The sequence below is a fragment of the Poecilia latipinna genome, unplaced genomic scaffold, assembly GCF_001443285.1.
Source record: "Poecilia latipinna isolate Pla-1442-1.1 unplaced genomic scaffold, P_latipinna-1.0 Scaffold2182, whole genome shotgun sequence".
NCBI classification, from domain to species: Eukaryota; Metazoa; Chordata; class Actinopteri; order Cyprinodontiformes; family Poeciliidae; genus Poecilia; species Poecilia latipinna.
In genome coordinates, this window is record NW_015114798.1 from 26,701 (window position 1) to 39,521 (window position 12,821).

Consider the following 12,821-nt stretch of genomic DNA (forward strand, 5'->3'; position numbering starts at 1 on the left):
GTACTTTTACTTAAGTACATTTCTTGAGTACTTTCTCCACCACTGGTCCACACATTGAACACTGTATGTTCCAAACTACACTACGTTAGGTCAATTGGAGGCCAGGTTGCCCTTTTAGTGTGAGCGTGTTCATGTTGTCTGTCTTGTGTGTCTCCGTGTCGGCCTGGGATGAACCAGCGACCTCTCCAGGGTTCACCCTGGTTCTCACCAAAAAGCCACTGGAGTCAAACATCAGCAACTCTGCAAGGATTAAATAAAAGTCAGTATCAAAAAATGATTGGAAAAAATGACTGGAGGACTGTTTCCTCCCAGGCAATCTGGCTTACTGCTGACCCAGTCAGTGTCTTTACTGTGACCTAATTGGCAGAACGGTTGCCTATTTAGCTTCTTTTTATTTTTTTTTAATGCAACTTGAATCAGCCATTTTCACAGTCTGCCTGCAGGGCTGCACTTTCTATTGCAGAGAATGTGATGTTCCAGAGTTCCAGTCCCTGTTAGGACAGGAAAGATTTTGGTTGCTAGCAGAGGAAAAGAAAAGATTCAGACAGAAAAAAATAAAAATAATAATACAACTGGGAGGAGAAAACAAAAACAAACAAAAAAAGAAGTAAAATGCTGCAGCCCTCCCCTCATTTCCACCCCTCTTAGTCAGTGCTGACTGTAGCAGTGCCTTCCCCTCCCTTCCCTTCTCGCTGAGTGAAACTGGGTTTACATAACACACTGCAGTCTGCGATAACCCAGCACACACCGCTGTTGATGGCACTTTCTCCTTAAAGGCAACACACACACACACACACACACACACACCATTTACATTCAGTGTAGTCAAATTTGAATTCTGCATCTGTCACGAGGTGAGCAGGTTCTTCAGTCTTCTACGCACAGACCTGTTGTGAGTGAACGATGGGAAAGTTCACGTTTCCAGCGATGCGCTGCCCACCGCAGCCTCATTATGAATTTTTTAAGGGACTTTCAAACACTTGATAATATGAACAGCTCTGTTACAACACTGCAGTCCAGAGTAGATGGCACACAGGGGGAGGATGCAGACATTTTATGTAAGCTAGTAACTTCTGCACCTCTGGGCTGCTGCAGCCAGATCTGTCTGGACAGGGTGGTGAGACTGGTCCCATTGGAGGACTGTCGTCCATCTCTGGGACACTCTGCATGTGTGTGTGTGTGAGGGAGCAAGAGAGAGAGAGAGACGCTGTGCGTCATTCTGGCAGCTGAACATGAATCAGTAACCATGGCTCTTGTTCTCTCCTTTCTCCTCTTACTGTGCGGCTCAAAAGGGATCAAGTCACAATGCCTCACCTCGCTGTGCTCCAACAGCTGGAGCACTGACGTCGATAACTGAGCTGCATACCTGCTGATGATCCTGCCGCAGCTTCAGGATCTGCTGGAGGGTAAACAGTAAAATGCTGCCATTAAAAAGATCCAGCCAGGGAAAACGCTTCTGAAGGGGGTTATTATCTCCCACAGCGCGTCCTTTTTCTAAACTGCCTGATTTGCCCAGCTTGAACTCCAGGCTTTTACTCAGTTACTTAACAACATTAGAAGTTGCATAATACATGCCTATGTCAATGTTCATCACAAGGAACAACCTGACGTGTACCATGTGACGAAAGCGCTTCACTTTTCACTACAGATAGGTCTCGGTTGTCGGGGATCACTTTGTGAGTTTGTAACGAACTCGGTGAAATTCTTTGAGTCTCTTTGCAGACGAAGCTTATCCTTATCCCACCTGAGTGAAGTTGCTGCCCACCTTCTGCAAATTAAACGAAACTGGTGTCAAATATTTGTGCTGCAGCAGCAAAACGTTTTTATGTGCAGCTGACATTTTAAAGATACTAAATGTTTCCAGAGGTTGTCAAAGGTCAGCCAGCCCTCCCACATTTACAAAATCAAACAAATTTGGTGTCACAAGAATCTCTGCTGCACAAATGCAGCACAATTAATTCATATAAACTTTGTTCAATTTTATTCGTGTTGGCGGGGCGAGGCAGGTTCTCCTAACATTTTCACTCAGGTCCTGTTTTCACAAAAGTTCTGATCCTTTTTCGAAGCTTAGATAGAAAAGGAAAGTACCCATCATGATTTACTGTGAATAATATGGTGGTTTGCGCAGAATCAGGCAGCATCTCACTCTATTATTTTGAACTAAGAGTCCAAATGTGGTTCGCATAACAAGTAAGGGAAATTGTGTCTTCCCTGGGGAAGATGGAGTCACATGATCAAAACTTGATAAAGGTCATAGTTCAGGCGACACGGGTTATCCTGCTGATACATTTTAAGGCTGCTGGTCACACTGACCACTTTTGCTTATCTGTTGTCTTCATGTTATACATTCTTCGTATATTTTGCAACGATTGCTGTAGTTATCATCGCAGCAATCGTTGCTGTGATGATAACTGCAGCATGTGAGCTTTTTGCCTCACACGGTTCAGTGTTTCTGCGGCGGCCTTCTCTCTGCTCTCAGCCGGTCCGCTCGTTCTCAATCTTCTCACATTTTTGGTGAACTGTTTTGAGAAACCTTTTGTTGTGAATCGGTGGTTTAAATAAACCAAGTTGATTTTCTATGAGCTGCGTGTGCATCTCTGCTGGCATGGCATCATTCAAAATGAATGAACTGAAGCAGAATCAAGGCCCTGGATAATAACATTTAATGCTCAACTGGATTGTTTAAGGTAAATTGCATTCTTAATGGTTTTATTTGTAAGAAAACAAATACTAGGAAGGGTGATTTAGTAGCAAACAGTGGGACAAAATGTATTTTCTCCTCCAGCGCTTCACTCTCACTCATCTCCACATCTCAAATCCAAAAATGCCCTTCAAGCTTCGTCGTTTCTTGTGAAACTACATTGTCGAGTCCCTTTGCTCAAGGGTCCGTTTCGTTTGCTGAAAAACCGCAAGTACTTCCAGCACAAAACCTGCAGAGCATTTGACTAAAACTAAATTAGCAGTCGCAGCTTCTGGGTTCATTCGATCGGCTCCTCGTCGAGCCGCCGGCGGCCGTCTAATGAAGGTTTTGTTTGTTGTCTGGAAGCCGAACTAAACATTATGTTTTATAATCTCACAACAACCGTGTGATTCATGCATGATTCATAATGCAAAAATAAAAACAAGCGGAGGCTTCCCGGGGAAGCTTCGGTTACATAAGACGACCGTTTATTTCTCACCTCTCTGCTGTACAGAAAATAAACAACAAACTAAAACACGCACACACACACACACACACACACACACACACACACACACACACACACACACACACACACACAGATCATAAGAAAATATACAAAACATGGCTATTTATACGCCAGGTGGACTGACCACTGATGATAGAGCGGAAAAGGTAAAAAAATAAAAATAAAAAAAATTTAATTAAAATAAAAAAGAAAAGAAAAAGCTATTCGTCGTCCTCTTCATCCTCCTCTTCGTCACTGATGACATACTTCTTAGCCTTTTTAGTGGTCGTTTCTTCCTCGTCTTCTGCCTTCCTCTTGCCTGATCCTTCGCCCTCCTGAGAACAACAAAAGGATAAGAAGGGATTACAGAGCTGACGGCAGAAGACGTTCAGTCTGGCTTCCAGGCGATTTCTGTTTGTCACGCCAAGCTGTGTGCGTTTTCTGACATCGTCTTCTCTTGATTTGAGGAAAAACAGCGCTGTGGGATGTAAACAAACACGCACGCACTTCGGAACAGTCAGGACTTCCTGTCCGGTTCAGTTCACATCAGGATAAGTGGAAAAGGTTTCACCGTCCACAGTGTGCTGCCTCACACTGCCCCCTGCCTGTTCCACCGGGGCGCTGCGCCTTACCTCGTCACTGTCCAGCTTCTTGGCCTTCATCAGCCTTTGGGCTTTGTCATCGTCGGAGCCTTCGTCGCTGTCCGATGAGTAGATCCTCGCTCTTTCCTCTGGAATGCAGACGGGGGAATTGTGAAGAACGAATATCGGCGAGAAACAATGAACAGAAAAAAAAAAAAAAAAAAAAAAACGAGTGCGGCTACCTCTCAGGCCTCCTCCTCCCTTGTATTTGCTCTTGATGGCCGCCAGGCTGATGGCCTCCTCGCCCTCCTCCTCATCGTCGTAGCGGTCGGGCTCCAGGTAGCTGCTGCTCAGGCCCCTCTGGTGCTGCTTCTCCCTCATCCTCCTCTGCTGGGACTCTCTGCGGATCGACGCCCGCAGACGCTCCTCCTCTTTCTGCCGAGACGGACATCGGACGTAGTTAGAAGATTTCATCACCAACAAACAAAGGAACGAAAAGGAACGATCTGAACAGCAGGTTAAGGCCTCGACATCTGAAATGACAGATGTGACTCCAGTTGCAAAAGCTTTACTTTATTTTTACTTTTTTTTTAAAGACTTGTTTTTACTACTTTTAATTCTCAAATTAGACAATAAATGTTCACGTTAAAGTTTTTTTTTTTTTTCTAGATAAAATTATTTACAAGAAGTCCTGTGTTTATGTTTGGGCAATGTCAGACATTTCTGCCTTCATACAGAGGAATGCTTACCAAAATCAGAGGACGGCTTCAAAAATGACAAGCTCCACCTCACCTCATCACGTCTAAATTCCACAGTTTAGCTCAATTTTTCTGATTTTTCTGTCAGTTTCCGGATTACTTTCATGTCCAAGTAAAATATTTCAAGAGTATTTGCAATGAGCTAGTGACAGGCCTTTATCATTCCCTATAGTATAATAAAACTCAATAGAAGGTATTTAAGAATCAAGAGAATGAAAGCAGAAAGGATCTGTAAAATAAAGCAAAACACGTTTTCTCAACATTTTCCCTCTTCATTAATGGTTTTAATACAGTTAAGATTTTACTGGAGGGAAATGCTGACCTGTAGTTAAACTTTTCCAATTTCATTTATGTCCTCCTTTCTCTAGAAATCCGACATTTAAGCTACTGCTGCTGGAGATAAGTTGAAGCATCTAGATGTTGCTTAAAAAAAAAGAAAACATGACAAAACGATACGCTCAGAGACATCAGCTCAACACAATCCCACAATCCCTTTATAAATCTAAAAGCATCCCTTTAAGACGTCACTGGGTTTAGTGAAGCGGGGTTCTCGCCCTCCTGCCAGTCCGGTCGGCTTTGGCTTGGAAAAAAGAAATTCTTGTGAACCAAATCTTGTTCTCAGGCTTCCTTCGCTTGAATAAGCTGTTCCTCTGAACAAAAGCTGCTTTGCTGACTCCGTCTCATGGTAATAACGCTGTTTACCGAGAAACGACAGGCGATAAGCCACATGTTACGGTAACTGTCAGGAGCACTCTCCGACATGCCGACTGAAGATTCACCCACCGAGGCTCCTCCTCATCAGCCGATGCCCACAGACAATAAAACTTTAGGCGATGCCATCGGTCGGGCTTGTTTGGGTTGACCCCGGATCCCCGTCCAGCCTCGGTGTTGATGCTGACACGGTTTAAATTTCGCCGACAGCTGCTTGGCCTCGTTACGCAAGTGCGGCAGGTTGTGCCTTTATGTAACCCGGTACGATGCTTATCAGCAGCCGGCCTTATGCAAACCCCTTCAGCCTCAGCTGAGACAAAAGGATTCCACAAAGAAAGGTCAACGCAAAAAAAAAAAAGAAAGCATGGATGGACAGGATGCCAAGCGAACATTACTTTGATCATTTCGTTGCGCTGTGACTCAGGATCCCTTCCAGCCATGGGGAGGATTCTGATCTTCTGCGTCTTTGAGCAGCGGTCGGCCAGAGACAGCGTCATCTTCCTGTGGGTGGCGCTGTCTGTGGAGTGAGGTCTGGAGACGCACAAGAAAAACACAATAAATGGTAAATTACTAAATGTGGGTATTGATGTTATTTTCTAAACTGGAATAACTTTAACAACACCAAAGAAACAAAATAAATAAATAAATAAAGCAAAATCTAAAGGAAACTTTCAGATGTTACATTTTGGATCTTTGTTCACCACCATAACAACCCAGTTCAAATTTGTATTATCAAAGATGTAGCACACCTTTTGTACTTTTTGGAAACCTTTAATCGCCAGGCTTCCAAGAACCTGGTACCATCTTCTGTAAAGTAATCTGTAATGTCCGGAGTGTGTCAGGTTACGATGCACCTCATCATATGGGCTGAATTCCCTAAATTAGCCCTCGGTGTTCCAGGAAAATTCCTGAAAAGTCCCTTAAAAGTCCTAGGAGGAATGGAAATTTTGAGGCTCCTTGAGCCTTTAGATCTGGAAAGGCATTTTCTAAGCGCAGAGCACGAACCCCAAAGTTTCAAGAAGTTACGTGTCCCTGACGGAAAAGTATCCAAGAAAGTTTTTGAGAGTAAAATGTAAAGCTAAGCAACAAAAGTATTCATCCCCTCTGGCAGATTTAGAGTCTTTATTTCAACCACAGGGTTGAAATAAAGACCATCGTTTTGTAATTACATTACAAAACAATGTAACAGTCAGAGTTCAATTGGCATTACAGCAAACAAAGTCTTCTTCTTCTCCACTGATATTTTGACTATTTATTTTCAACAATGACGCCCAAGTGTGTGAGGTTGTCAGGCCTCCTTGCCATCACCCTAATCTCCATTTCTCTCCACATAGTCTAAATCAAACTGAAGTTGGAGGAGCCCAGCCAGAGTCAAACATGCTGGTAAAATTTAAAGGTTACTTTAAAGTTAAATAAGCCAGAGGTACTAATAATGTTGAGTTTGTCTTTAAGCTCTTGAACTTAACTCCTAAGATGATCAGTCCTTCAGGAGAAGATACTCTTAACATGTTTGTTCCTAAAACTTCCCTCAACTCTCCTCCAAAACAGTCTTTCTTTTCTGATAAAAAAAAAAAAAAAAAAGAGTTGTGGATATCAGGCTTATAAATTTCCGAGAGAACAGTCACAGAGCAATGATTGCCTGGTAAGTTTTTAGAAAACTAATCTCTAAGTTTCAGTGCATAACCTCTACGTTTTTGAAAAGTGCCACAAAAGCTCCGAGAGGGTGTCCCATCAGTAAATGGAAAGCAGTCTCTAAGACCCAGGAAGTAACCTTCGATGTCTGGTACCTTGAAAACTCTGATTCTTGGAAAGTTATGGGAACATATCATGTAGCTTGCCAGCTTACTTCAATCGAGTCAGCTCAAAGATAACCTAAACATCGTTTTCTTCATATTGAAGGAACAAACGTTGTAAATTAAAACACCTTCTAAATGAGAGAGACCATTACTCCAAACAGTTTGTACTCTGGGAACAGCTTTGACTCTAATCTTCCCAATAATCCACCAAGACATATTGTAATGTTCGGTGCGGGAGCCGGCTGGGTGGAGTTCACACTGAAACCAGGTCTGGACGACGGCTGACCGGACTCGTGAGTTCTGAGAAGACAGAACATTCAGGTGGGCTTGACGGGGGGAGTAAGAGGCTTAAATGGCTCTTATTGAGAGAAACCTGGCCAGCTTGTACAAGGTGATCCAGAGAATTACAGCATAGAGTACATTTCTGAATGATCCCTGGTTGTTGTTGTTGTTTTGTTTTGTTTTTTTGGCAGACTGACGCTTGTTTACTGCTTGTTCTGCTGTCAGAGCGCAAGACGCAGTCGGGTTATTTCTAGCTACTCATTCTGTGCTGCTCAAACAAACAGAGAGTGAGAGATTTCAGTCCTGAGTGCAACGGTTGCGCGCTACCTGAAGGTGAGTTTGGTTTTGAACACAGCCTGTCCCTGCAGTCCCGTTCCCTGTCGGATGAACAGGTGGTTGTGGTCTCCCTGGAGAGGAGCTTTGTACACGTCAAACACCTCGTTGCCCAGGTGGAGGGACATGCTGCGGTGAGAACGGGACGCTTAAAAAAAAACATGTCAAACACAAATAACACCACACCGGTAAAGCTGCAGGATGTAACTTCTATTAAAAATGTGGGTTTTTTTACATACTTGACATGTCCCTATGTCACAGTTTAATATTAGATAGACAGTCTGTGGAAAAAATAAAACATGCTAATATACCTCCTCCAAGCGCTACTATTGCTGTCTAAGGAAATGCACCGCTCCCGGGAGGAGGAGGAATGCCTGAGCGCTGTCAATCAACCTTGTGTATTCGCTACTCAATGTTCTAGTGGAAGAGAAACAACTCCGTAAACCGTTAATCTGCCATCATCCTGACTAGCCTGAGCGGTCGTGGCAGACTCTGCAATCAGGAAGAAAGTGCAGCGTAGCAGAGAGCAAAGAATGAGCAGCGCACACATGAGGGTGATTGACGGCACTGAGATTTGTTGTTTCTGATTTGTTGTTTATAGTTAGCATTGGGAGAAGGCAGAGAAGCTCAATTTTTCCCACACACAACCAGTTTCATACCATACTGTTTTGACATGGCGACAGTTTCAATAAATATGTAAAATAAAAATAAAAAATTTAAGCGACATACTGCAGCTTTAAGCTGGCTGTAACACATTAGCGCACGCGCACACACACACACACACACACACACACACCTGCCGTCAGACCACTTGACAATACGCGCGTTGCTCTCTCGCGTTTCGTTGCCCTCCTCGTCTCGTTTCACTCTCCACCTGATCGTGTTTTCCACCTGCGGTGGGATAAAAGGAGCATAAATGAGCAAACATTCAGCTACTATAACAAAAGTGTCAGTTCTATTTTGATTCAGCAGAGACGTGCCTTAAGTTTGAGTCTGGTACGTCCTTCCTCATCCAGCATTTCTTCATCCTCAAACTCATCCTCGTAGTACTGAGGATCAAAGGGTCTGCAAAAGGGAAAAACTCCAAATAAATCTCTTTTTTTTTTTTAAACATGCTTGACCATCTCCAGTGTTCACTTCTACATTTCGGGGATTCTGACCTGGGCTCCACTGACAGGAAGTTGGGAAGCTTGACAAAATAAAGGTCTGACCCCAGGTCTGTGCTCACTTTGGGGATCTCCACTTCTATGCGCGTTTCAGGCGCAGGCTCCTCCTCCGCCTGCTCCCCCTCCATGCCGTCCTCTCCATCCTTTGCAGAGGCAAACACACACACAAACACACACACACACACACACACAGAGTAGGATTCAATGCAGAGTGAAGCTTCTACGACTAAATGAAGAAGAAAAATTAAATAACCAAATGAGAACGGATGGATACCAGAGGCTGCCCCGGGGTCGGCGGCTTCTCTGCGTCGCTGTCCGAAGAAATGTCGTCAGCTTCTCCAAACAGATCGTCCGCAGCTGCTTTCGTTGCTGCAGATCAGAAGGTAGAATAAACCACATTGAAAAAAAAAAAAAGAAAAAAATAGGAAGCAACAAAATGTCACTTCTCATGGAGAGGAGGAACATTTCCTACGCTTCTTTGTGTCGCCGTCGCTGTCTGAATCTGAGTCCGACGCGGCTTTGGGTTTGGTTTTCTGTCTGATGAAGTCATCTTCGCTGTCGCTGCCCTTTGCAGACTCTGCAACGAATGAGATCCAGGGCATGTGAAGGAAAAACAAAGCAACTTCCACACGAGCACATGTTTTCCCTGAAGGAAGGCTTGTGATCGCGCACGAAAGGTCAAGCCAAGAACTTCGTCTCGTATTAACCACAAGATGAAACGATCACATTTAACAGTAAAGATTAGCGCCCCATCGCCTCGCGATCCTCTTCACGTGCGTCGGCCCTCTCATCTTCAGAACCACGGGACGGTACCTGGCTTCCTGGTCCTCGGCCCGTCGTCGTCAGAGTTCTCCCTGTCCTCGTCGGAGTAGTGGCGCTTCTCCTCCTCGTCCTCGGACTGGTCGCTCTTGGCGCCGCCTCCCCACTTCTCGTCGTCAGACTGGTTCTCCTGGCCAGAAGCGCCCCCGTCGGAGTGAGGGGTGCCCAGCCCCGACTGCGGAGTCCCGGGATCGCTGTGCATGCTGGTCCCGAGACACAACGAAGGCAGTCAGGGAAATGAGACTGACGGCTTAACAACAAACATTCCCAAAATGGAGAAATGAGGTCACGTTAACAACGAGTTTTGTTTGTAATTCCCTTCAAGCTATACAGTTATGTAAAAAAAAAAAAGTTAGCACAAATAATGAGATAAATTTTCACATATTTCAACTCTTTTTTTTTGTATCCCTGAGAAAAATCTTTTAATTATTATATTAATTAGACATAAAAAATGTGTTTCCTAAATGAGGAAAAGTTAGGACACCCTGCCCTGTAAAGGCATCATCCTCACTTCCAGCTCTGAAATGCTTGAACAATAAAGCCTGTTTCAAGCCGCAGTAAAGTTTCAATCTGGGCTTTGACTAGGCCAAGGACTTTCCATTTCTTCCTTCTCAGTCACACCTGGATGGATGCAATGTTTTGTGTCACTTTCATAATGCAGAGCCTCACATTATTATTCACAGACAAACTGTTCTCATTTTTTTCAGATGACTTGTCTGGTCCCAGCAGCCACCATCCACATGGCAACAAAAAATCAGAATTCCCTTGTTTTTCACAAAATTTTCCAACCAGATTTTTTTTTTTTTTTTTTTTTTTTGCTGGCTGATACCAATTCATATTTTTTTTTAAAGTCAATTCCTATTTTCTTAATGTTTTTTTAATCCAACAGAAAATACGTCCTGACAAAAGACAATTTTGTTCATTTTATTTGTTATTTCTCTAGTTTTGTTTATTCATTTCCCCACATTTAAAATGTCTTACAGTCCCAGTGTTAAATGTTCATTAGGATTTAAAGCTTATTGATCTTTGAGAATGAGCTGAATTATTATTATGCCATTACCATTATTTTTACATNATTACTTGAAAATGATCTCAAAACAACAATATTATCGTTTATCGCAATAACTTCAGGGACAATTTATCGTCCAGCAAAACTCGTTGCATCCCATACCTTCTGTCTGAACGAACGCTGCCCCTCTCAGAACGAGGGCTCCCGCCACCGGACATCCCGCTGCTCGCCGGGCTCCCTCCGTCTGACCGGTTCCCTGCATCTTCATCGTCCTCGTCCTCCTCCCGCTGGTCGTGCTCCGACCCACTGTGCTGCTCCGCGTCCGAGTGATCGTTCTCCCCCTGGTCGGAGTGGATGCTGGCGTCCGACTGGTTCCCAGAGCGTTCCGACTGGTTATCGCTGCCACTGCGCTGCTCGTCCTCGCTGTCATCGCCGAACAGCTCCTGTGAGGCAGGAAGGGGAGGCCGGGCTATGCTTCACTTTTGATGCAAATTAACGCTACCTGCATTCATGGTTTTTTTTTAAAAGGCAGCTTTTTATCCAATAAAGCGATATGCGGGTAAATTCCTTTGCAACTGATAAGTGTGAAACAACAACGAAAAAAATTTATTTGTCACAGCATAAAACCGAGATGGAAACTTTGGAAAAGTGGAATTTTACAACTGCACAGAAAGGTGCCAACCTTGTTCATGCTCGGCTTCCCTGCCTCCTGCCCTTCATCATCGTCATCATCATCCCGCTCCCTCTCACTGTCGCTGCCGGAGGCGTTGCTGGCAGATTGAGGTCTCTCCTGCTCCGAGTCTGATCCAGAGCCGGAGTTGGACTCTGCCAAGCCGTAAAAGAAACCAATTTTTTATTATTGAAGCGTGGCACAAGAGATGCACTAATCAGGCTTTTCATGACAAATGTGGGCTTCAGGTTTTGTCCTGATTAGTAGGCGTGAGAGAAAAAAAATGCTGAATATTCTTTGTTAAAGTTCATAGTTATGAAAAGAAGCAATACCAAGATCATCTCAATAATCTTGGGATACCATATTAAAGAATGCACCTTTATTTACATGGTCTTAAGATAAAATACATGCTGTTGGTTGACAGCCAAAAGACTGAAGAGAGCTTTTGTTGTAATTGTTTCGTTTATTTATGAGTTAAATATAGAAAACTACAATCATACCTTGGCTTCTCGTGTCTTTGATCCAACCAAAACAGATGATATTCATGTTGAATGCTTGCATAAACTTAGCTCTGATTAGTGTTTGGAGATTGAACGCTGTGTTTCACAAAACTAATAAGAAATCAGCGCTGTAAATTAATGTTTTGGTAAGTTAAAATATTTTGATCTCAGATGTTTAATGGAATAAACTACGGAGCCCGTCTGGGGACATCGAAGAAAAAAAAAAAAATAGAAATCATGGCCACGACTTGTTTAAGTTTAAGTGTTAAAGTTTTTTATTTATTATTTATTTTCCTCTCCGATGTCTTCAGACGGGCTCCGTAAAAAACAGACAAAAATAAATCATTTTGATTAACGTCTCATGCACGGAGAGCCGCGTTTAGCTTCCACTTTTACAGGTCAATCATCACGCTCACATTCTGAGAGTCACGTTGCAAAAAATATTTACATTTCCTAAAGAGACAACTGTACAACCAACACCGAACAGTTTGCAGCTGGGAGATTTCAGTACCTCTTTGATCGTTGTCGCTGTCTCCATCACTGCCGAATAATTCACCCCGCTCCGCCATTTCTTCCAAACTGTTGGAAGCGCAGATCTTCAGGAAGTGATCACCGAGCAGCAGGAAGTGTTTTACTTCTGGGTCACAACCATGCTGTTGTAGTAAGGTATGTCAGACGGTAGGTGGCGGTATTGGACACAAAATCAGGACTTTTGTCCGCGAAAGATTCAACTTGTTCAGATGATATTGACGGCGTTTCTCTAGTTATAGGTTCTCCTATTATCCAGTTCTTTTGAGAACAAATAAAATAGTAGTAATAAATAAGTAAATAATAAACTAAGATTTCAAGATGGAGATATATATGTGGCTCAACTCCACAGTGTATAAATGTAATATATGAATTTAAGTCAGCTATACACAAACAGAACGTACACATCTGTATAATGGAATACAGGAAAATATGTTCATTCAACACTTCGCAAATGAGGACTAATATAATGCTATGATT

The 12,821-nt window shown here is 43.3% G+C and overlaps 1 protein-coding gene and 1 long non-coding RNA gene across 2 annotated transcripts; both read right to left on the reverse strand.

The window, feature by feature from the left end:
• Window positions 1–2,950: 2,950 nt before the first annotated feature.
• On the reverse strand, window positions 2,951–12,437 carry leo1 (LEO1 homolog, Paf1/RNA polymerase II complex component). The gene is made up of 15 exons (XM_015017747.1): window positions 12,325–12,437; window positions 11,326–11,468; window positions 10,806–11,086; window positions 9,629–9,837; window positions 9,288–9,392; window positions 9,090–9,184; window positions 8,810–8,958; window positions 8,630–8,714; window positions 8,446–8,540; window positions 7,644–7,778; window positions 5,634–5,769; window positions 4,012–4,204; window positions 3,821–3,918; window positions 3,269–3,523; window positions 2,951–3,209 (listed from the first exon to the last, which is right to left on the reverse strand). Exons 1-14 carry the CDS (start codon window positions 12,380–12,382, stop codon window positions 3,410–3,412), a joined length of 1,896 nt encoding a protein of 631 aa, XP_014873233.1. The 5' UTR covers window positions 12,383–12,437; the 3' UTR covers window positions 2,951–3,209; window positions 3,269–3,409.
• On the reverse strand, window positions 4,416–5,625 carry LOC106936631 (uncharacterized). The gene is made up of 2 exons (XR_001422179.1): window positions 5,311–5,625; window positions 4,416–5,221 (listed from the first exon to the last, which is right to left on the reverse strand). It is a non-coding gene; the product is annotated as an uncharacterized LOC106936631 (long non-coding RNA).
• Window positions 12,438–12,821: the final 384 nt, after the last annotated feature.

Coding starts and splice junctions, on each gene's coding strand:
- leo1 (XM_015017747.1), bottom strand. CDS start 12,382: ATGGCGGAGCGGGGTGAATTATTCGGCAGTGATGGAGACAGCGACAAC. Junction 11,087..11,325: donor GGAAGCCGAGCATGAACAAG/GTTGGCACCTTT, acceptor CCTGCCTCACAG/GAGCTGTTCGGCGATGACAG. Junction 5,770..7,643: donor AAAACCAAACTCACCTTCAG/GTAGCGCGCAAC, acceptor GTGCGTCTCCAG/ACCTCACTCCACAGACAGCG.